Raw genomic sequence first — 21,989 nt, forward strand, 5'->3', positions numbered from 1 at the left:
TTGAGTCGTAGGATCGAACCACCTTGGTGGATCCATTCAATTGACTGCGTCTTTTCTCGTTCCAACCAGTGCACCACAACTGTTCAAAGGCCCTGGTATGTGCTGTCCTATCTGTGGGAAAGTTCATATAAAAGATCCCTTGCTGCATTAGGATAAATGTAGCGGGTTTCCTCTGTTGACTACATGGTCATTTCCCCCCTGGTACATATCCCCCCTGGTAAATTCTCCCCTTCAATACTTAAATTGACAGTTTTAACAGACACTAAAATAGTTCCCCTCCACCCCTTTAAAATCGTGCCAGAACTTTTCTTCCAGTTATATACCATCCATGCACTCTGTGGATCACAGTCTATTCCTTGTGTCTACGGACTTCTACCCAAAAAAAGTCAAGTAACGTACATGTCATTTCTTCAGAAACTCAAAGAAGCAGATGCAACTCTTAATCCAGATACCGTAACAACAGATTATGAAGTGGCAACAATCAATGCGCTGCAAGAAGTTTTTCCTGACACCCATGTACATGGCTGTTTGTACCATTTATCCCAGTGTGTGTACCGCAGAGTTCAGGCAAATGGACTACAAGAAAGTTACACAACAGATAATGAGCTGTCTTTACAGATTAGGATGATTCCTGCATTGGCATTTGTGCCAGTTGCCGGTGTACCTGCCACATTTGAACTTATACAAGAAGATCTCCCAGAGGAACTGCAGCCAATTCTTGATTACTTTGAAGATACATTTATTGGTCGAGCTAGACGCCGTGGTAGGAGAGAACCAAGATTTCAACATTCCATGTGGAACTGCCATGGAGCATATCACCCAAACATCTGGGTGTTCCTTGATGTTTTAAAGAAGGAGCAGTCCCAGACAGAAGTAGCCATGACACAGGCACTGGCCGGCGAAGATGGACCACCACAACGCCGCCAGTACAGGGATGTCACCAAACGACTAGAGAATCTCGTCAATGATTATGACAACAGAGGTGTGTTGCTTTTCTTACGTGGAATTGCCCACAATCTGCAGATGTAATCCCACTGTTCAGTTAAATAAAATACAATTTTGATCACTAATAGTATTAGTAATTCTTTATAATAGGGGGAAATGACTGGGGGGAAATGACCTAGGGTGGGAAATACCAGGGGGGAAATGACCGGGGGGAATGTACCGGGGGGGGGGGGAATGACCGGGGGGGGATGCCCTGGTATGGCTACAGTGGTGTCGTTAAACAAAATAAACTTTAACTTTTCACGTAAGATGTTATTGTTTTTGTCCTATTCTGTCATTCGCAAAAACCAGTTTATATTAGTCAGAAACCTGCAGGTGTACCCATGGCGTGTTCATAAGTTCGAGCGATAAAATGTTTTCGACTGGTACTATCGTCTATCATATCACATAACATTCATCTAACGTTGGGGCGGGAAGCAGAATGAAAGCGTCCGTCGTTTAGTGGTTCATTTGAAGGACATTTATCTAGAAATGGTTAAAGATTGTGAACAATATGTAAACTGGGCTACACTTGTCAAACAACTTCTTGACAACGTTGGCATGTCATATGGCTGGATATGTTAGGATGTCAGTAATGAAGCAATATTTATCACAATTCGTTTAAAGGCATATTGTCACAGACCACTGACCTATTTAATGGTCTAACAAAGTATTACCTGAACAAAAATAATTTGATTTGTCCCTAAATGTACTTTATTCAACCATCTTCATAACCACCATACTCCATTTATTAATGATATTTTGTAAAAATTATTTAATTATGGCAATGGTCCATAATTCAAAAAATAAAATTGCCGAGAGGGTTGACATGGATTTTACTGCATCATGGTTCAGTTAAGGTGATGCAATAGCTAGATTTGGTTTCCAACAATTAATGTAATTTTTAATTTATGATCCATTTTTTGAGAAATAAGGTCCTTAAATGCGTGACAGTATGCCTTTAAGAGATAGATGTATTCAAGAAATGTATGCTATTCTCTCAGTGTATTCAAAATGTTTAATTTATAAGCACTTAACTAATAATCACTGTCTTCTGGGCCCGTGCTTATAAAACGTTTAGAGTCCTGACTCAATCTCTAATGACGTCACACGCATACAATTTGTATAGCGTTGCCATGACATTAGTGTCTCAGACCCTTAGTAGTCTCGAGTCTAGACTCTAAAATTTTATAAGCACCTGGGCCCATATTTTCGAAGCCATCTTAGCCTACGAAATCGTAAAATCATCGTAAGCTATGACGTCACTATGGCGTGTGCTGTAGTGACGTCACAACCTACGACGGTTTTACGATTTCGTAGTGCTAAGATGGCTTCGAAAATATGGGTCCAGGTCAGTAATATTTAACAAAAAAACACTTTCTTTTCCATTTAAAAGTTACATTTGTAAATTTAGATGTTCTGCTCATCAACAGTTACTGACTATTGAAACTGGTCGTTATAGAAATATTGAACGTGAACTTGGGACCTGTAGTCTCTGTAACATTAATAGTACTGAAGACATTTCACTTTATTTTGTAATGTCCATGCTATTTTGATATGAGTGTTACATATATTAAAAAAAGTATTACTGGTAAAAAAACACGTTATGCGTTTAAACTGATTACACTTTTAAGTCTTTAAAATGTAACTCATTTCACAATCTTGGAAGATATTTGATCCAATCTACTAAACGTAGAGAACTTGCTAATTAATTATAAACTGTGTCCATTCTGAAATTGTTATTTCACTTTTCTAGTTGTTCCTAACTACATCTTTTACTAATTAGTATAAAGGCAATATCATTTCACATGTATATTTACACATTTGTCTGATGTCGCTGTTTTTTTCGTAATTATGTAAATTTATTATGTAAAATTATGTTTATGCCTATTTGGAAAATAAATGAATTGAAAGTTTAAAGAGTATTTAACTAATAGGTAGTAAAGTCGCATCCTGATGCAAACTCTCACCCAATTTTGGGTTGGGATATATCTCAATGGTAAAGAGCTCTCCTGGTGCGAGGTTGATCTAGGATCGATCCCCGTCGATGTGTCTACTGGGCTATTTCTCGTTCCAACCAGTGCACCGCGACTGGTATATCAAAGGTCGTGGTATGCGCTGTCCTGTTTGTAGAATGGTGCCTATCAAAGATGGCGTGCTACTAATGAAAAAAATGTAGCGTGGTTCATCTCTAAGACACGTTCACACTAATAAATCAATGTGCTCTAGTGGTGTCGTTAAACAAAACAAACTTTAACTTGTTCATCTAATTACGTTAAGCACAAAATATGTAATTTAGCGAGCGAACGCGATCACTCGCTCTGCTATACGTGTATCTGGCCCTGTGCTTATAAAACTTTAGAGTCTAGACTCGAAACTCTAATAGAGTCAGAGACACAAATGTCACAACATCGCCATACAAATTGTATTGGTGTGACGTCATTAGAGATTAAGTCTGGACTCTAAACGTTTTATAAGCACGGGCCCAGGTCTTCTGAACATTGAGCTCAGAAACCTTCAGAAGAAAGGTCATCATGGATGCTGACAATAACCATCTTCGCATGGCCGTTCATGGCACGGTAGAGCAGCATAATGATCTTCTTCAGACTGACATAAAAGGGTATTTCTAAGCTACACTTTCGTATTTTTCTGCCCCTCTCCCAATTACTAAATTACCACACTGCTACAAAACTGGGTAGCGATCAGTCATAATGGACCAGCTAATATAAAATGGATGTTACGCTAGAACCCCACGTCTAATCCAACTAAAGAAAATGGACACCTAACAACTAACCATTGGGTCATTGGGCTATTTCTCGTTCCAGCCAGTGCCCCACTACTGGTATGTTAAAGGCCGTGATATGTGCTATTCTCTCTGTAGGGTAGTGCATATAAACGATCCCTTGCTACTAATGAAAACAAAAAAATGTAGCGGGTTTCCTCTCTAAGATTATATGTCAGAATTACAAAATGAGTGACATCCAGTAGCCTGATGATTAATAAATAAATGTGCTCTAGACGTGTTGTTAAACAAAACAAACATTAAACTTTTACTTTTATTCAACAAAACTACTACTGGAACAGCTAAATCATCACGTAGATAATTTAAAAAAAATGTAGCGGGTTTCTTCTCTAAGACTATATGTCAGAATTACCAAATGGTTGACATCCAGTAGCCGATGATTAATAAATCAATGTGCTCTAGTGGTCTTGTTAATGGTATCTTTAAACAAAAACAAACTTCTATCAACTAAAAAACTGACACTTTTTCATATTATTCCAGGGCCAGGTGACCTGTACCGCCTCTATTTGCGATCATGCTCTGCCCACGACCCTCCTGATCAACTCCGCAACCTGAAAGAGGAATAACATTGTTTTCTTTTAGTGACTCACTTCAAAATTTCCGTCTTACTTGAAAGGATTCTCAAAACGTTCAACCATGACCTAGCGCGGTGGTTTTTGTTTTCGGCGCTGCGCTGCTGACGGTAAACAGATTGCAGCACGGAGAACATGCTTTTAATAGCGCGCACAAATTACCATCAGAATGAACGCACACGGAAAGAGATTGAAACAGAATCATTATCCCACACGTCTGCAGACACAAAACTGGCAGCCATTTGCATTTTCCCATTCACCCATGTGTTAATTTTGTCGCCGTAGAAGCGTCATACCGCGCGGCAGGCAAATTATGTAAAGACACTCCAGAGGAGTTATGTAAAGTTTGCTAGTTTACACAATTCGCAAAAAAAAAGAAAGAAAAAGAGTGTGGTTCTTATTTATTTAAGTCCATGTCGCAATGGTCATGCATGGGCGGATGCAGGATGTTTCTGTCGACGAGTGAAATTTTAAAAATAGTATATTCGTAAGGAGCTCGTACCTGACGCCTATGTAATATATTTTTCATTTGTCAGAAACGTGTGGGTAGGGGAGGACAATGTCCCCTTCCATCTCTTAAGGATTATGAATCCCCACGTTGAAAGACGATATTTAATTTGTTCCTCTCCTGGCAGCTAGTGTGTGTGTGTGTGTGTGTGTGTGTGTGTCTGTGTGTGTGTGTGTGTGTGTGTGTGTGTGTGTGGAATGTTGTAAGGTGTGGAGCGGTATCTCTCTATCTCTGTCTGTCTCTGTATGTCTGTCTCTCTCTCTCTCTCTCTCTCTCTCTCTCTCTCTCTCTCTCTCTCTCTCTCTCTGTGTGTGTGTGTGTGTGTGTGTTTGTGTGTGCGTGCGTGTTTGTGCGTGCGTGCGCCTGTGTGTCCAACTAAAACAATTGGCATTCGGTTATCGTTAGATACGAGTCAGAATTACCAAGTGTTTGACATCCAACAGCCGATGATTAATTAAATCAATGTGCTCTAGTGGTGTCTTTAAACAAAACAAACTTTAAACTTTAAACCAACTTGTAAGATAACTGGTATGTAACTGCCACTCATGAGAGATGTGCGGTTGGTTAGGGATCGATCCCCGTCAGTGGGCCCACTTGCCTATTTCTCGCTCCAGCCAGAGCACCACGACTGGTACACCAAAGGTCGTGGTATGTGCTATTCTGTCTATGGGAAAGAAAGAAAGCAAGAAATGTGGGTAGTACATATCACGTCTGTGGGGTGCTCCATATAAAAGATCCCTTGCTGCTAATCGAAAAAGAGTAACCCATGAAGTGGCGACAGCGGGTTTCCTCTCTATATATTATCTGTGTGGTCCTTAACCATATATCTGACGTCATATAACCGTAAATAAATTGTGTTGAGGGAGTCGTTAAATAAAACATTTTCTTTCCATTTGCAGGCGCGCGTGCAGGATCATGATGGGGGTATGGATCCAGACTTTTGCGACCGACGTTTATAGGTCGAGTAATGATCTACTGAATAATATTTTGAGAGAAAAAGGAGAAAATTTGCATGAGCAGGGACGGATTTCGACACCCGAACCCCTCCCCCTGCACATCCGCCTGATTCGACCCCACCCTGGTTCATTATGTATATAGGGACCTACAAGTACTTATTTGATTTAGATCAAATTTAATATCGCCGCCAAAAGAATTTCAGTTGAGTACATTTTATGTTTTGCGATGCCCCATCACTAATTATGAAATGGTTTAAACACAAAGGGTCTTAAATTATTGTAAGAGGATTTTCTGTGCAAATAATAAAAAAAAAGAAACAAATGTTTTATTTAACGACGCACTCAACACATTTATTTACGGTTATATGGCGTCAGACATACGGTTAAGAACCACACAGATATTGAGAGAGGAAACCCGCTGTCGCCACTTCATGGGCTACTCTTTTTGATTAGCAGCAAGGGATCTTTTATATGCACCATCGCACATACCACGGCCTTTGATATATCAGTCGTGGTGCACTAGCTGGAGCGGTCCCAGACCGACCGCGCATCGAGCGAGCGCTTTACCACCCGTGCAAATAATAAAACACTAGACTGTGTTATAAATAGCTGACTGGCTAGGTGGCTTTGTGTCGATATGCAAGTCGTTTGTCTTGAGACGTTTGACATCCATTGTGACTAGCTCGTACTAGGTAACTCTTTATTTTTATTTCTTTATTTTTTTTCAAAGGCAATGTAAGAGATGACAAGATACTCCGGGACATAAAGTCACTCAGCCAATCCTAGATGCATGAAAGCGTCCGTCGTTTAGTGCTTCCTTTAAATAGTGTTTAAACTAATAGGCGGTGGATTCGCATCCTGATGCTATCTCTCACCCGATGTGGTTAGGTCATCGGTATACAGACTGGTAGGTACTGGGTTCGGATCCCAGTCGAGGCATGGGATTTTTAATCCAGATATCGACTCCAAACCCTGAGTGAGTGTTCCGCAAGGCTCAATGGGTAGGTGTAAACCACTTGCACCGACCAGTGATCCATAACTGGTTCAACAAAGGCCATGGTTTGTGCTATCCTGCCTGTGAGAAGCGCAAATAAAAGATCCCTTGCTGCTAATCGAAAAGAGTAGCCCATGAAGTGGCGACAGCGGGTTTCCTCTCAAAATCTGTGTGGTCCTTAACCATATGTCTGACGCCATATAACCGTAAATAAAATGTGTTGAGTGCGTCGTTAAATAAAACATTTCTTTCTTTCTTTCTCACCCGATTTGGGGGGGCGCAGTAGCGTAGCGAACGGGGGCACGGAGCCCATGCCACCAACCCACCCTCAACCACTTGAGTACATTGCTTTATTAAACACCGGGTGTTGGATGGCGAACATTTAGCAATTTTGACCAATCTGATTAAACATAGCTCCACTATTACATGTGGATCTAACACCAGCCAGTTGGAGCTCATGTCCACCAATCAAAACCTTACTTGCAGAATCCTGCCGGTGATTTAAAATAATTTGAAAACATTCCGAATTATTCTGAGGGTATACGATATGTTTCATGTGAATTACGAATGCCTTATTTAGACCAGTAGAACTAATTTTAATCGGATTGCTAACAACACTGCGTAGTCCCCAATGTCCAGGTAACATTTCGGCTGTAAATAATAATTTAGATATTGACCAATCACACTTCGCCTTTTATAACGTTATTTGAGAGCATACAAATTCTAAAAATATCGTGCGAGTCTGTTTTAGTGGCCGCAGTACAGCGAACCATACCAGTACGTACGGGGTGGGTTATCAGTCTTCAATTTTACATTAAAAATTATTTATTTATTTATAAAAAAAACTAAATCAGTCTTCAGTTTTACATTACAAATTATTTATTTTATAAAATAAAACATGTTTTAAGGTATTCGTAATTCACATGAAACATGTCGTATACCCTTAGGATAATTCGGAATGTTTTCAAATTATTTTTAAATCACTGGCAGGATTCTGCAAGTAAGGTTTTGATTGGTGGACATGAGCTCCAACTGGCTGGTGTTAGATCCACATGTAATAGTGGAGCTAATTTTAATTAGATTGCAATTTTGACATAGTCTTAGCAAAGGATCTTTTATATGCACTGTCCCACAGAAGGGACGGGATGTAGCTCAGTGGTACAGTGCTCGCCTGATGCGCGATCGATCTAGGATCGATTCCCGTCGGTGGGCCCATTGAGTTATTTCTCATTTCCAGCCACAACCACAACTGGAGTAATAAAGACCGTGGTGTGTACTATCCTGTCTGTGGGATGATGCATATAAAAGCCCCCTTGTTGCTAACTGGAAAAAGTAGCCCTTTGAGTGGCGGCAGTAGGTTTCCTATCTCATTATCTGTGTGATCTTTAACAATATGTCAGACTCCATATAACCATAATTAAAATATTTTGAATCCGTCGTAAAACACCCCTTCCTTCCTTCTCACCCAATTCGAACATAGGAGCACATGGATATATTTAGAGGGAACAGATTCAAAGCCCCCCCCCCCCTCCCTTGAAACCGCCCCTGTAATCCATCGACCTTCAGTCGACCGCTCTACCACTGAGCTACATCTCTTCCCTGTAACAAAACAGACGAATATATTCATGTCTGACACCGGCCTCGGTGGCGCAGTGGTTAAGCCATCGGATTACAATGTGGTAGGCGCAGGGTTCGTAGCCCGGTACCGTATCCAATCCAAAACGAGTTCTTAAGGTCTCAGTGGGTAGGCGTAAGGTTACTACACCATCTACTCTCTCACTAACCAAGTAACTATTTAACAACTAACACACTGTCCTGAACAGACAGCCCAGATAGCTGATGTGTGTGCCCAGGACAGCGTGCTTGAACCTTAATTGGATACAAGCACGAAAATAAGTTGAAATGAAATAAATGTTCTGACATATGACTATTCCGACATAGACAAAAACGCCTCCCTGTTTAAAAGCAGTCTTGTGTGTGCGCGTGGCTGGATGGATGTCGGGGCGTTTATGTAAAACATTTAAGATCTTGTATAACAAATTTGACGGCAACATTGTATTCCTTTTTCGTTATTTAAACCCCAATAGTGTGTTCAGAGGGACGAGTCCTCACATACACTAGCGATCATTTCAGTGTGTTTGTAGGATCGGCTGCGTTTGGGGACTCAGTAGCCATTGTGTATTTTTGTCGTGCTGGGGTGTTTGTGTATGTGTGTGTGTGTGTGTGTGTGTGTGTTTGTGTGTGTGTGTGTGTGTGTATATGTGTGTGTCTGTGTGTGTGTCACAATGACCCCTGTGACCTCACACTCACGCCAGTGCGTTTCGATGTCATAACTGGGCCTATCTCAGTACAGCTCGGGTTATATATATATGTGAAGTTTTAACGAACAGAGCTCGTGACAGATTGTCATAGAGAGCGGGGTTACGGTGACAATTTTACCGCTTGACTGGTTCCCAGCAGGAAAACTGGTTTACATACGAAACTAAAGGCAGCGCATTCGTTACACCAGAGCCGCGTTGGCTTTATGAACGAACCCGTTGTTTTCTGATGTCTGTGCTAACAAAACGAACGGACACAAGGAAGAAGCGCAGCGTTCGAAACTACGGCACGCGTGGATGACTCCACACAGAGCGTGCGTCTATCTGATAGTGACACAAGACAACGGACGCCCTGTCACACGAAACCATCGAGTTACCTCCCGTTGATTTAATATAGCATCGACTGTTATATTGTAGTGAACCGAAAGAGGAAACACCTATATTTATCGTTAATGGCCTTAACGACAACAGCAGCAGCAGCAGCAACGACAACAGCAGCAGCAGCAGCAACAACAACAACATCAGTAGCAGCAGCATCCAAACAAACAAACACGTTTCACGGTGATTACTTAGGGGGTTCGGGGTGGGATCCAGGGCATGAGGTAGTCATGCACGTAATAAGGTGATCTTAGTGCTAAGATCGCTTCGTAAAAATAATAATAATAATAATAATAATAATAATAATCATAATCATAATCATAATCATCATCATCATCATTACCATCATCATCATCACCAGCAGCACCATCGTCATCAACAACTCATCATCATCACCACCATCATCATCATCATCACCACCGTCATCAACAACAAAAACAAATCATCATCATCATCATCAACATCATCATCATCATCAACAACAAAAACAACTCATCATCGTCATCAACATAATCATTAAAATCATCACCATCGCTATCAACAACTCATCATCATCAACATCATTATCACAGTCTGTTTTTAACTGTGCGTGCGTACGTGTGTGTGTGCGTGTATGAGTGAATGAGTGGTATGTCTACTCACTCAATGGCCATGATCGTTCAACATCGGTGTGTGTGTGAGTGTCTGTTTTACTGGTGTATGAGCGCGTGTATGTGTGTATATATGTGTGTATGTCACCGAGTGTAAGTGTGTATGTGTGTGTGTATGCAAATTTGCAAGGTCTCTCGGTAAAATGTTTTGCTGTGAATGGGTCATTTGTTTACAAGCCAACAAGACCTGTATACCTGGGCGTATCGTGATGACGTCATATTACCGATGGCGGTGACTTTAGTTCTGTGATTTACTAAAAATTGAATTAAAATGTTATTTTAGAAGTGTAATAGGATAAATAGAATTCGCCACTCGTGTTTTTTTTTAATATGTAAAATATCAACCTCGTCTAGTTAATTGGTATTTGTCTCGACAGAGCCTCGTGTGTGTGTGTGTGTGTGTGTGTGTGTGTGTGTGTGTGTGTGCGTATGTCTCTGTGTGTGTGCGTGTGTGTGTGTGTGTGTGTGTGTGTGTGTGTGTTTTTTGTGTGAATCTGCATACACGTATATAGATTGAGGTTTGAAACTGATTCGAAACTTTCAGTAGGTTTTGCATAGATACATAGATACATGTACGGTAATACCGTATGCACTTTTGGCTGCCATTTTTATGTGATATACGGTCAACATAGCTAGATTAATTTTGTTTTGATTTAATTAAATTAATTAAAAATTGTGATTTATGTTCATAGAGATAAAAAGAAAGAGACAAGTAATGGGACACAGCTGGTGCTTATGGAGGACACGTTCCTCTTTAAAAGTTTTATCCGCCAATTAGACATACATGTACATGCTATCAACAATAAGGAAGTCCAACATTTCACATATATCTGTCTCAGTGTATTTTTGTCTGGGCCAACTTGTAGTCTCTACAAAGTGTCAAGACAAAGAGTAACACATCCATCAGATCGAAGATCGTTACGTCCGGATAACCCATCTGCAAAATCGCATTCAAGCAGCATGTCGAAAGGAAGCTAGTGTCCATGGACGTCATGGTCCTATCCCATTAGAAACGGTGCGACGGTCTTTAAGAGCAGCAATTATCAGCTGCAGACATCACCATAGTGGACACGACAGCACCATCAGCGTCTCGTACAGTGGACTCAGAAACGTTCCAACTGGAGAAGACCAACTTGGCAAACGGTTCTGTTTACTGAAGAATGATGATTTCATTTATCCAATGCGGTGCAGGGGTGGACAATTTGCAAGCTGTTGTGTACTTGGGTCCAACAGATGGGGTCTACATGCCATAGTGTACATGTCAGACACGATGCTTTACGGGACCACGTCTTATCGATGTTTAGAACTATAGTCCAAGATTGCAGTTTTTACAATATGACAATGCACGCCCCAACACAGCTGGGATCACAACTACTTTCTTGGCAGAGAACATTATCCAAGTACTGCCATGTCTATCCCTTTCACCCAACATGGCACCTATTTAGCACGTGTGAGATGAGATAGGACCTGTTCAGCGTAGAATTCAGCCACGCACTCTCCAACAATTGGAAGCTGCCTTGGTGCATGTCTGGAACAATCTGCCACGAGTGTTTTGCCAGAGACGTATAAATTCAACGAGAAGAGTGACCTGACATTTTTAGCTTGGACCCCCCCCCCCCCCCCCTTCACAATCATGTAACTGTATTTTAGAAAACTTCACCGTATAACTGGTCTTTGCTGCTATGAATTTCGTTATAATCAGTATTTACATTATATGAAATTAAATGTATTGCATTTCTATGTTATACGAATCTAGCATTATTTAAGCAAAAATAACATGGTGTGTTTTGTATGCCGGTCAGCATATAAAGGCTACAGCCATTACCAATAATACAAATGTTTACTCTTTTATTTGACAAGTTATTTCGACAAGGATTCTTTTTTACCAGGACCAACAACCTAACAGTTAAAAGAGCCTGTTTTTATTTTATTAATACACTTCAACCTTATTTTCATCCTTAGGCCTGGTTTCGATACACGTCGGCGACTACACAGATCGATACAGACCAAAAACATTGTATGGTTCCCGTCGATCTGCGTCTGTAGCAGCACTCCTACATACTTTATGGGAACCAGACTTTATATTTAATTAATGTTCAAACAAGGTATCCTATATGGGCTGTTTGTCAAGTACAGTAGGTTAATGGTTAGTCGTTAGTGTTTAGTGAGATGAAGTCGGTGTAGTTGTTGTTGTGGGCCTATACACGTTAAAGGGACATTCCTGAGTTTGCTGCAATTTTTAAGATGTTATCAACTAACAGAGACTTTTTAACTATTGTAATTACATAATTGCATAAAATATTAGTGGCTATATATTAAACGTGGTTCTGTTCGTTATAATATTTGTACTAGGTTAAATTTCATTTTATTTCCTAAAATATATTTTTTCGTACATACGAAATTATTTGAAGACAAAATCTAGTTTGGGCTTCTTACAAATATTACGACGACCAGAAACACATTAAATTATACAGACAGTGATATTCTAAACAAGAAAATATATTTAATAGGTAAGTTTAATCGTAGAAATATTTTATTAGTCGGAAACATCTTACAATGTAACAAACTCAGGAATGTCCGTTTAAGCCGGTAAAACTCAATAAGATTGGGAGCTGGTACCAGGAAGCGAATCCAGCACCTATCAGCATTAAGTGCGATGCATAAAACATAATTCACCAACGAAAGCCATATTGTATATAGACACTGATTACAATTATACCCTCGTCATTCTGTAGGAGGTGATGCTACTGAAGATGTTTAGGTCAGTTTATTATTGAAATTGATAGAAATGGAGAACATGGAGGGCGTGATTACGGTTTTGGATTATGTGGTCCCTGGAGTGCAATTTTAAAGGGTTTTTTATGCTATGAATTTGTGTTGCATGGTTTGTTTTATTATTAAATTATTTATATTATTTCTGGTTAAGAGGGTTTTTTTATTTGCATTTTCCCCGCCATTATAGTGCCACACATACATTTAATTTCTGGTTAAAAGTTTAATCAGTTTACATTTCAGAATACTCTGATACATGTGATTAAAATAGCTATACATTTACCCACAATACCTTATCAATAACAGTGAAAAACGTAACATGCCCAGGTCAAAATTTAGTGACCCCACCCTGAATAGTTTCAGGTGATGACATTGTATTAAAAAATGCATAGAAACCGTCTGCAGTTTTCCATGTCAGGTATACCTCAAAAATGGGTTTTGGACCTTGGACTACAAGTTAATGTTTTCCAGAGTAAAAGTACAACGAAGGAAGAGGAGTAATACTGTATCCAACACAATTTAAAATGTATAGGAGTTATTCTGTTATAAATGTTAATGAAATGCAATTTGTTTAGCAGCAGATTAGAAAAGCACGAAAGACTGAGTCCCTGTTATTGACAATTGTGTTTGTTTTCGTTGTTGTCTTGAAAATGTAGTAACAATTTTTTTTTTTTTTTTTTAAATATGGTACAAAATATGAAATATCTGTATGCAGTGTTTTATTCCCTGTATACTGGGCAACTTACTAATAGAAAAATAAATGTCATATCCTGAACAGAAACAAAATAGCGCTTCAAATATGGGGAAAAATATAAGTAAAATAATTTTTGACACAAGAGAAAATCAACGTCATATGCTGTGAATGGAATTTTACACTGGAAATTGTACACAAAAAAGAAGAAAGAAAATGCGTTATATTTGTGATATACCATCAAATCAAATATCATAGACGACAATAGTAACATGTGTGGCTAAAACTCCTACCTGCAGCGTATCAATCAACATGAGCACCACGGATATAAATACTACCACCCCTCACCCTTAAAGGGACATTACCGAGTTTACTGCATTGTAAGATGTGGTCCGACCAATAAAATATTTCTACGATTAAACTTACATATTAAACATATTTTCTTGTTTAGAATATCAATGTCTGTATATTCAATGTGTTTCTGGTCGTCTTAATATTTGTAAGAAGCCCAAACTGGATTTCGTCTTCAAATAATTTCGTACGTACGAAAAAACTATATTTTAGGAAATAAAATGAAATTTAACCTAAGACAAATATAAGAATGATCAGAAACACGTTTAATATACAGCCACTAATAGTAACTAATGTAGTTACAGTCGTTAAAAAGTTTCTGTTAGTTGATAACATCTTAAAAATTGCAGCAAACTCAGGAATGTCCCTTTAAAGTGAATCAGAAAAAAATGGGGGTGAACAATTCATTTCATAGATAACGTGTAGCGTCTATAACTATCCTAGTTCCGCACACAATTTGAGTACTTTTCTTTTTCAGGTACCCCATACATGTTTGAAGCACAATGCTACTTGACACAGTGGACCCAACAGCCGATGTATTTGTCGTGCTGGGATGTCGTTATACATTCATTCATTCATTCACTGACACAGTGGTATTAGCTGAAATAAAAGTGCTTCTTTTTTTTACCCAGACGACCAATGACAGGACTTCTAATATTAAATGCTTTATCAAACGATGGGTGCACCTCGAACTTTGACCCAGCCGGAAAAAACGCTTATTTGTTAACTTTGGTACAAAATACGAAATATCCGTATGTAGTGTTTTATTCCCAGTTTTATTTCCCACTGGGCAATGTTATATCCTGAACAGAAGCATAATCAAAGGGCTTCACAAATGGGGGGAAATTATAAATAAAATAGTTTTTGCAATTACCTAAATACGAGTTTTCCTTTTGAACAAAATAACGTACAAGTCTGAAATATATATATATATATATATATATATATATATATATATATATATATATATATATATATATATATATATACATAGAGAGAGAGAGAGAGAGAGAGAGAGAGAGAGAGAGAGAGAGAGAGAGAGAGAGAGAGAGAGAGAGAGAACGTTTTGGATTTTTTTTAAAATTTTATCAGTTCTCCATTTTTGGCTTTAGGTCTCTGACCTAAGTTCTAAATTGTTCTTAAAAATTCCGCTTACCACAAACTTACGCTCCCCCTCCTTTCCTGGACTTGGCAATGGGGCACGTATATAGTTCTCACTCACTCACTCAAATCCTACAGGTGTCGGATGACTCTAATATGAAGCCAAATTAAGGACATAGCACAAGGAAGTTAAAATGTGTTAAGTTTAATCATTGACTATTGGATATCAAATATTTATTAATGCTGATATAGTCTTAGAGAGGAAACCCCCTACATTTTTTTTTTCATTAGTAACAATGTATATTTTATATGCACAATCCCACAGACATAACAGCAGATATCACAGCTTTGATAACTAGTGGTGCACTGACTGGATCAAGAAATGGTTCAATGGGCTCACCGATGAGAATCGACCGCAAAAGGACTACAGTAGGCAACAGAAGGTTTGTACAGAAAGTCCTTGGTTCAAATCCGGGGCGGGACGTATCCCAGTGGTAAAGCGCTCGCTTGATGCGCGGTCAGTCTGGGATCGATTCTCGTCGGTGTGCCCATCTCTCGTTCCAGCCAGTGCACCATGACTGGTATATCAAAGGCCATGGTATAAGCTCTCAAGTCCGTTGGGTGATGCACATGAAGGCTCCTTTGCTACCAAAGGAACAATGTAATGGGTTTCTTCTCCAAGACTAAATGTCAAAATTACCAAACGTATGACGTCCAATAGCCGTTAATGAATAAATCAATGTTCTCTAGTGGTGTGGTTAAACAAAACACACGTTAACGTTTTTATTTCTCTTTCCAGCTAGTGCACCACGACTGGTATATCAAATACCGTGGTATGTCATATCCTGTCTGTGGGATGATGTACATACAAGATCCCGTGCTACTAAATGGAAAAAAATATATAGCGAGTTTCCTCTCTAAGACTATATGTCAAAATTATCAAATGGATAACATCCAGTAGACGATGATTAATAAATCAATGTTCTCTAGTGGTGTGGTTAAACAAAACAAACTTTAACGTTTTTATTTCTCCTTCCAGCTAGTGCACGACTGGTATATCAAATACCGTGGTATGTGCTATCCTGTCTGTGGGATGGTCCCTTGCTAATAAACAATGTTTTTTTTAGCTAGTTTCCTCTCTAAGACTACAGGTCAAAATTACCCAATGTTTGACACCCAATAGCCGATGATTAATAAATCAATGTGCTCTAGTGGTGTTGGTAAACAAAACAAACAAACAAACTGGTTCAAACCCTGTCAGAAGATGACAAACACCAGGATAAGTAAAACAAAAAGCATCAATTGAAATCATATTTATTACAAATACAAATATATATTTTTTAGAAATGTATACATATATTATTACAAGAGCAGTATAAAGCAAATATATATATGCAAACATGAATAAACATAAGTAAATAAAAAGTATTAAAAGAAACATTCAATAATTTAAAAAAAACCCCACAGGAACCAGTAAAATAGTACTGTAAACAAAACGACAATTTACCAAAAGACTGTTATACCTTTTTTTAATATATATATATATATATATAAATTTACTGTTATAAAAAATAGTTTTCATATCAAAGGAACAGGCTTATTTTGGTAATCTTTTCTTCGTTTGGCATTTAGTTTGTTTTTTGTTGATTGTTTTGGTGGTTTTTTGTTTTGTAATATTATATTAATCGATTTTATTTTTAAAAACAATCATAAACATTCTGTCACGGTGATAATTTTTAACGTAGGTAGTAATAGCTATATTGCAAAACTGTACGTTAAAATTATATTATACCCTTGCATGACTTGTTTGTGAATGGGTGGTCGGCGGAGGGCGGAGGGGGACGGGTGTCTCCAAGCGCACAGGCGTACGAATTCCCATTTTTGTAGGGGGGGGGGGGGGGAAGAGGGTAGTTTTTGCCCGAATTAAACGAAAATGACCGCTTCTGCACAACGTTTATTCATATTAGCATTACTACCAAACAGCTATATATGATTGCAAACGAATGACTACGCATTTTTATATGGATCACAACTAATTTTGAGGGTAGAATGATGGAAATACATGCTAAAAATGTCTCAGGTTTACACGTTTGGCTCGAATATCTCTATGATTTGTGCCCAAATTTGAAGGTTTGCTCCAGCATTAGGGAGGCTTAGGGGAGCAGCTGGCCCCCACCCCTGCCCCCTGTCTCGTACGCTTGTCCTAGCGTTAAGTAATATTTTAGGGGTCTAGCGTTACGGGGGGGGGGGGGGGGGGGGGTGTGTCTATATTTGACAAAAATAGCGTTATGTAATATTTGAACGGCCCCTGCCATTAGCAATCAGCTTACGTGGTACCGGTATGGGCCCAGCGTTCACGTTGGTCACGTGACTGATGATCTTCCTCGCAGATAGACTTAGTCTGCAGACTATCCACGACAGCCATTTTATTTTCAATTCAATTCATTTATTTGCCAAAACAATTGCCTATAGGCATAAACATAATTTTACATAATACATTTACATAATTACGAAAAAACAGCGTCGTCAGAGAAACATGTAAATATACATGTGAAATGTTATTGCGTCTAAACTAACTAGTAAAAGATGTAGTAATAGATTAGGAACAACTACAAAAGTGAAATTACAATTTCTGGATGGACACAGTTTAGAATTAATTAGCAAGTTCTCTATGTTTAGTAGATTGGATCAAATATCTTCCAAGAATTGCGTAATTGAGTTACATTTTGAAGACTTAAAAGTGTAATCAGTTTAAATGCAGAAGTTTTTTTTTCCCGTTATACTTTTGAATACATGTAGCACACAAGTTGCAAGTTAGCCCGAGTACTAGGTCTTTCGAGACCTAGACGACATTTGTACGGTAGCGATCTTAACGGTACAAATGTCTGCCTGGCTCTCGAGCGAAAGAGTACTCTGGCTAGTTGCAGGTTATCTAGTTCAGCAGGAAACATGAAGGAAATTACAGTACAGCAGGGAGTTCTGTACAAGGCCATACCTTTTCCATACTTGAACTTCACCACTAGGGACAAAGTTTGGTATGGACGTAGGCGTGGGTGCTTATCAAATGGAAACCTAGCAGATATTTTTGTCCATATTTGTTCCTGAATATCTACCGTATGTGATTAGCCTAATATTGCACTGTAAAAAAAATTGTTTTAGTTTCAGCGGAACAGTTCGTCCGTAACACCCCCACCCCCCACACCCACACTCCCACCCAACACCCCTACCTATGCATCTGACTACTATACTTATAAAACAATATAAATACTTGTGTAAAATGTTACAAAATTCATCTTGAAGCATTTAGTGATAGAAATAAGCAGAATGTTTTACTAGTCCACCGGGCAGATACATCTAGAAATCTACTTGTCTGCCAATATTTTCACTTGTCCAAATAAATGGTTTGTTTTATTAAAGTACCAGAATGATGTTTGTGATTGCTCAAAATGAAACTGCACAGAATATTTTAACTTGTCCACTGGACAACCACCGCGGCACGGTTTGCTTATCCGAATAGATTTTCAATTGTTGGGACAAACGGACAAGTGCTTATTCCGAACACTGGCATTGAAAGTTAAAATAAATTCTGGGGCCTGTAGTGAAAGTAAACTAGCAGTAACGTGTTCTTTTACCATTATCAACATACAAACGGGCTTACAAACCAAACAATGATAGAGGGTGGGGCTGGATGGGGTAATGCCACCACACACATTAAACAAAACTTGATACAAATGCCTCTGCAAACTGAACAGTGTGTAGTCTATTCTCCTTGGTTCCCATAAAACATGTCATGAGGCATTTTCGGTTTCTTCATCACATCAATAACTCGGCGCAGATTCTGAAAGGAGATTTAATCATTTATTACACCGGTGACTTTCTCAGATTCTGAAAGGAGATTTAATCATTTCTCAGATTCCGAAAGGAGATTTAATAATTTATAACACTGGCGACTTTCTCAGATTCCGAAAGGAGATTTAATCATTTATTACACTGGCGCCTTTCTCAGATTCTGAAAGGAGATTTAATCATTTATTACACTGGCGCCTTTCTCAGATTCCGAAAGGAGATTTAATCATTTATTACACTGGCGCCTTTCTCAGATTCCGAAAGGAGATTTAATCATTTATTACACTGGCGACTTTCTCAGATTCCGAAAGGAGATATAATCATTTATTACATTGGTGACTTTCTCAGATTCCGAAAGGAGATATAATCATTTATTACACTGGTGATTTTTTCTCAGATTCTGGAAGAAGATTTAATCATTTATTGCACTGGACCGGCCTCGGTGGCGTCGTGGCAGGCCATCGGTCTACAGGCTGGTAGGTACTGGGTTCGGATCCCAGTCGAGGAATGGGATTTTTAATCCAGATACCGACTCCAAACCCTGAGTGAGTGCTCCGCAAGGCTCAATGGGTAGGTGTAAACCACTTGCACCGACCAGTGATCCATAACTGGTTCAACAAAGGCCATGGTTTGTGCTATCCTGCCTGTGGGAAGCGCAAATAAAAGATCCCTTGCTGCCTGTCGTAAAAAGAGTAGCCTATGTGGCGACAGCGGGTTTCCTCTAAAAACAGTGTCAGAATGACCATATGTTTGACGTCCAATAGCCGATGATAAGATAAAAAATCAATGTGCTCTAGCGGCGTCGTTAAATAAAACAAACTTTACTTTTTTTTATTGCACTGGTGACTGTATCAGATTCTGAAAGGCGATTTAATCATTTATTACACTGGTGACTTTCTCAGATTCTAAAAGGAGATATAATCATTTATTACACTGATGACTTTCTCAGATTCTGAAAGGCGATTTAATCATTTATTACACTGATGACTTTCTCAGATTCTGAAAGGAGATATAATCATTTATTACACTGATGACTTTCTCAGATTCTGAAAGGAGATATAATCATTTATTACACTGGTGACTTTCTCAGATTCTGAAAGGAGATATAATCATTTATTACAATGGTGACTTTCTCAGATTCTGAAAGGAGATATAATCATTTATTACACTGGTGAATTTCTCAGATTCTGAAAAACAATTTAATAATTTCTCAGATTTTTAAAGGAGATTTAATCATTTATTACACCGGTGTCTTTCTCAGATTCTGAAAGGAGATTTAATCATTTCTCAGATTCTGAAAGGAAATTTAATCATTTCTCAGATTCTAAAAGGAGATTTAATCATTTATTACACAGGTGATGTTATTGGACTCTGAAAGGAGATTTAATTATTTCTCAGATTCTGAAAGGAGATTTAATCATTTATTACACAGGTGATCCTCAGATTCTGATCTGTCGACAACGTTGGAGGTGTAATTCCAAGAAAAACCTGTGATGTGTGGAAATAAAATTTTTACTCATTGTTTCACAATTTACGAAAATATGGTTTCCACATATCACTCATTGAAATAAAAATTGTTTTAATAGCCTCTATGTGTTGGTACTTTATCTTATTGAGACTTATTATTTATGAACCAAAACAATAATCCAAAATAAAATATGAACTTTTAGAGCCGAATTTACGAAGCCTGTTTTTAATAATTAAATTTCTGTTACATTCATCCCATTGATCCAGACGTAGCAACAGGAGTTTGTTCAATTCTCGATGAACGAAACAATTACGTCGTCAGGAAATGTCATATCTGATGTCATCATTTTATATGGGCAAGGTGTCTTATTGAGCGTTATTGTTTATGGACCAAAAATAATTCAAAATAAACTATGAACTTCTAGTGTTATTATTAGCAAGTATGATTCAAATTGAATTATAAGTATTGTCTGTTATTTCTTTTACGTTCATCTGAGTATCAACCCTCCAAAAAATCATCTGCAACTGATATGAGAACGGTTTCGCCGATTCACACAGTTTGCGGATGACATTTTTTTGTTCATACCCCGATGAACGGAAAAGAAATAACAGAAATCCTTAATTAAACGTAGGTGTTTAAGCATTGTATTGTTTGTAGTTACACGCATATAAGACCTAAACAGACTATGTAAATTCGCCATTATATACACAGCAATGGAATACACACACACACACACACGCACGCACACACCCCGCCCGAAATTATAACTGATATTCAGTGAAAAGTCATAGTTTCACTCTTTTATGTGCAGTGAAAATATAAAAATCATCTTCATGATTAAATTATCTCCCTTGTAACTTATTGCGATCTGATTATTGAGGTCAATGTCACTTCATCGTGATTTACTTTTATGATTAACAATGCAACTGGTCGTACTTAATAAAATAAAATTAAAGAATTTAAACTACAGTACCTATAAAACAATGTATGTGAAGTGCAATGTCGGTAAAGTTTCTGAAACTGACTAGGTATGAAGCCAAATAACGGTGTGATTTAGTGTAAATGAAAATTTTACGTTCGGCTCACGTTTTATTTTTTATTTTTTTATTTTTTGGATAATCGCTATATCAGGTATGTTTTTACAGCAGTATTATTAAATAATTATTAATTTAATAATTATATATTGTTAATTTTTATTCATATTTCTTTTAAAAAGTCTGTGGACAGGTAAATTTTGAACAAACAGATCTATATGATAACGTTACGTGTTTTCGATAGCATATAATTTAAAAATTAAGAAAAATTAAGAAAGATGAATATAATAAATAGACCATTTCATGGTGGGGTTTTTTCGAATACAATGTTTATGTCAACTGGTGATGGTTTTAACACATCACCCGTTGACATAAAAATCGTATTCGATAAAAATATGAAATAGCCTCTTATGCATTATGTGTTTTTTACGTTCATCGGAGTATGTGCAACATAAACTCATCCTCAAACTTATGTGTGAACTGCTTTGCCGATTTACACAGTTTACAGTTAATCTTTTTGTTCGTATCCACATGCATGTGAAAAGAATAACAGACGAACTATA

At 38.1% G+C, this 21,989-nt stretch overlaps 2 protein-coding genes and 1 long non-coding RNA gene across 7 annotated transcripts in view; 2 read left to right on the forward strand and 1 right to left on the reverse strand.

The window, feature by feature from the left end:
- Positions 1 to 399: 399 nt before the first annotated feature.
- Positions 400 to 1,029, forward strand: LOC121385139. Its single transcript, XM_041515676.1, has one exon. The coding sequence runs from the start codon at positions 400 to 402 to the stop codon at positions 1,027 to 1,029; it is 630 nt and encodes a 209-aa protein (XP_041371610.1).
- A 1,241-nt stretch (positions 1,030 to 2,270) lies between these two features.
- LOC121385185 lies at positions 2,271 to 4,745 on the forward strand. The gene is made up of 2 exons (XR_005959503.1): positions 2,271 to 2,335; positions 4,268 to 4,745. It is a non-coding gene; the product is annotated as an uncharacterized LOC121385185 (long non-coding RNA).
- A 12,552-nt stretch (positions 4,746 to 17,297) lies between these two features.
- LOC121385013 overlaps positions 17,298 to 21,989 on the reverse strand; it is a 35,155-nt gene continuing 30,463 nt past the window's right edge. For all 5 annotated transcript variants that reach the window (XM_041515546.1, XM_041515547.1, XM_041515545.1 and 2 more), the window contains one exon: positions 17,298 to 18,916. In XM_041515546.1, the coding sequence (XP_041371480.1) occupies positions 18,839 to 18,916 (78 nt within the window). In that variant the 3' untranslated portion in view covers positions 17,298 to 18,838. The remainder of the gene's footprint in view (positions 18,917 to 21,989) is intronic.

This window comes from Gigantopelta aegis, chromosome 11 (genome assembly GCF_016097555.1).
Source record: "Gigantopelta aegis isolate Gae_Host chromosome 11, Gae_host_genome, whole genome shotgun sequence".
Taxonomy (NCBI): domain Eukaryota; kingdom Metazoa; phylum Mollusca; class Gastropoda; order Neomphalida; family Peltospiridae; genus Gigantopelta; species Gigantopelta aegis.

Excerpts from the sequence above, each read along its gene's own strand:
- LOC121385139 (XM_041515676.1), top strand. The coding sequence starts at position 400 with ATGTCATTTCTTCAGAAACTCAAAGAAGCAGATGCAACTCTTAATCCA.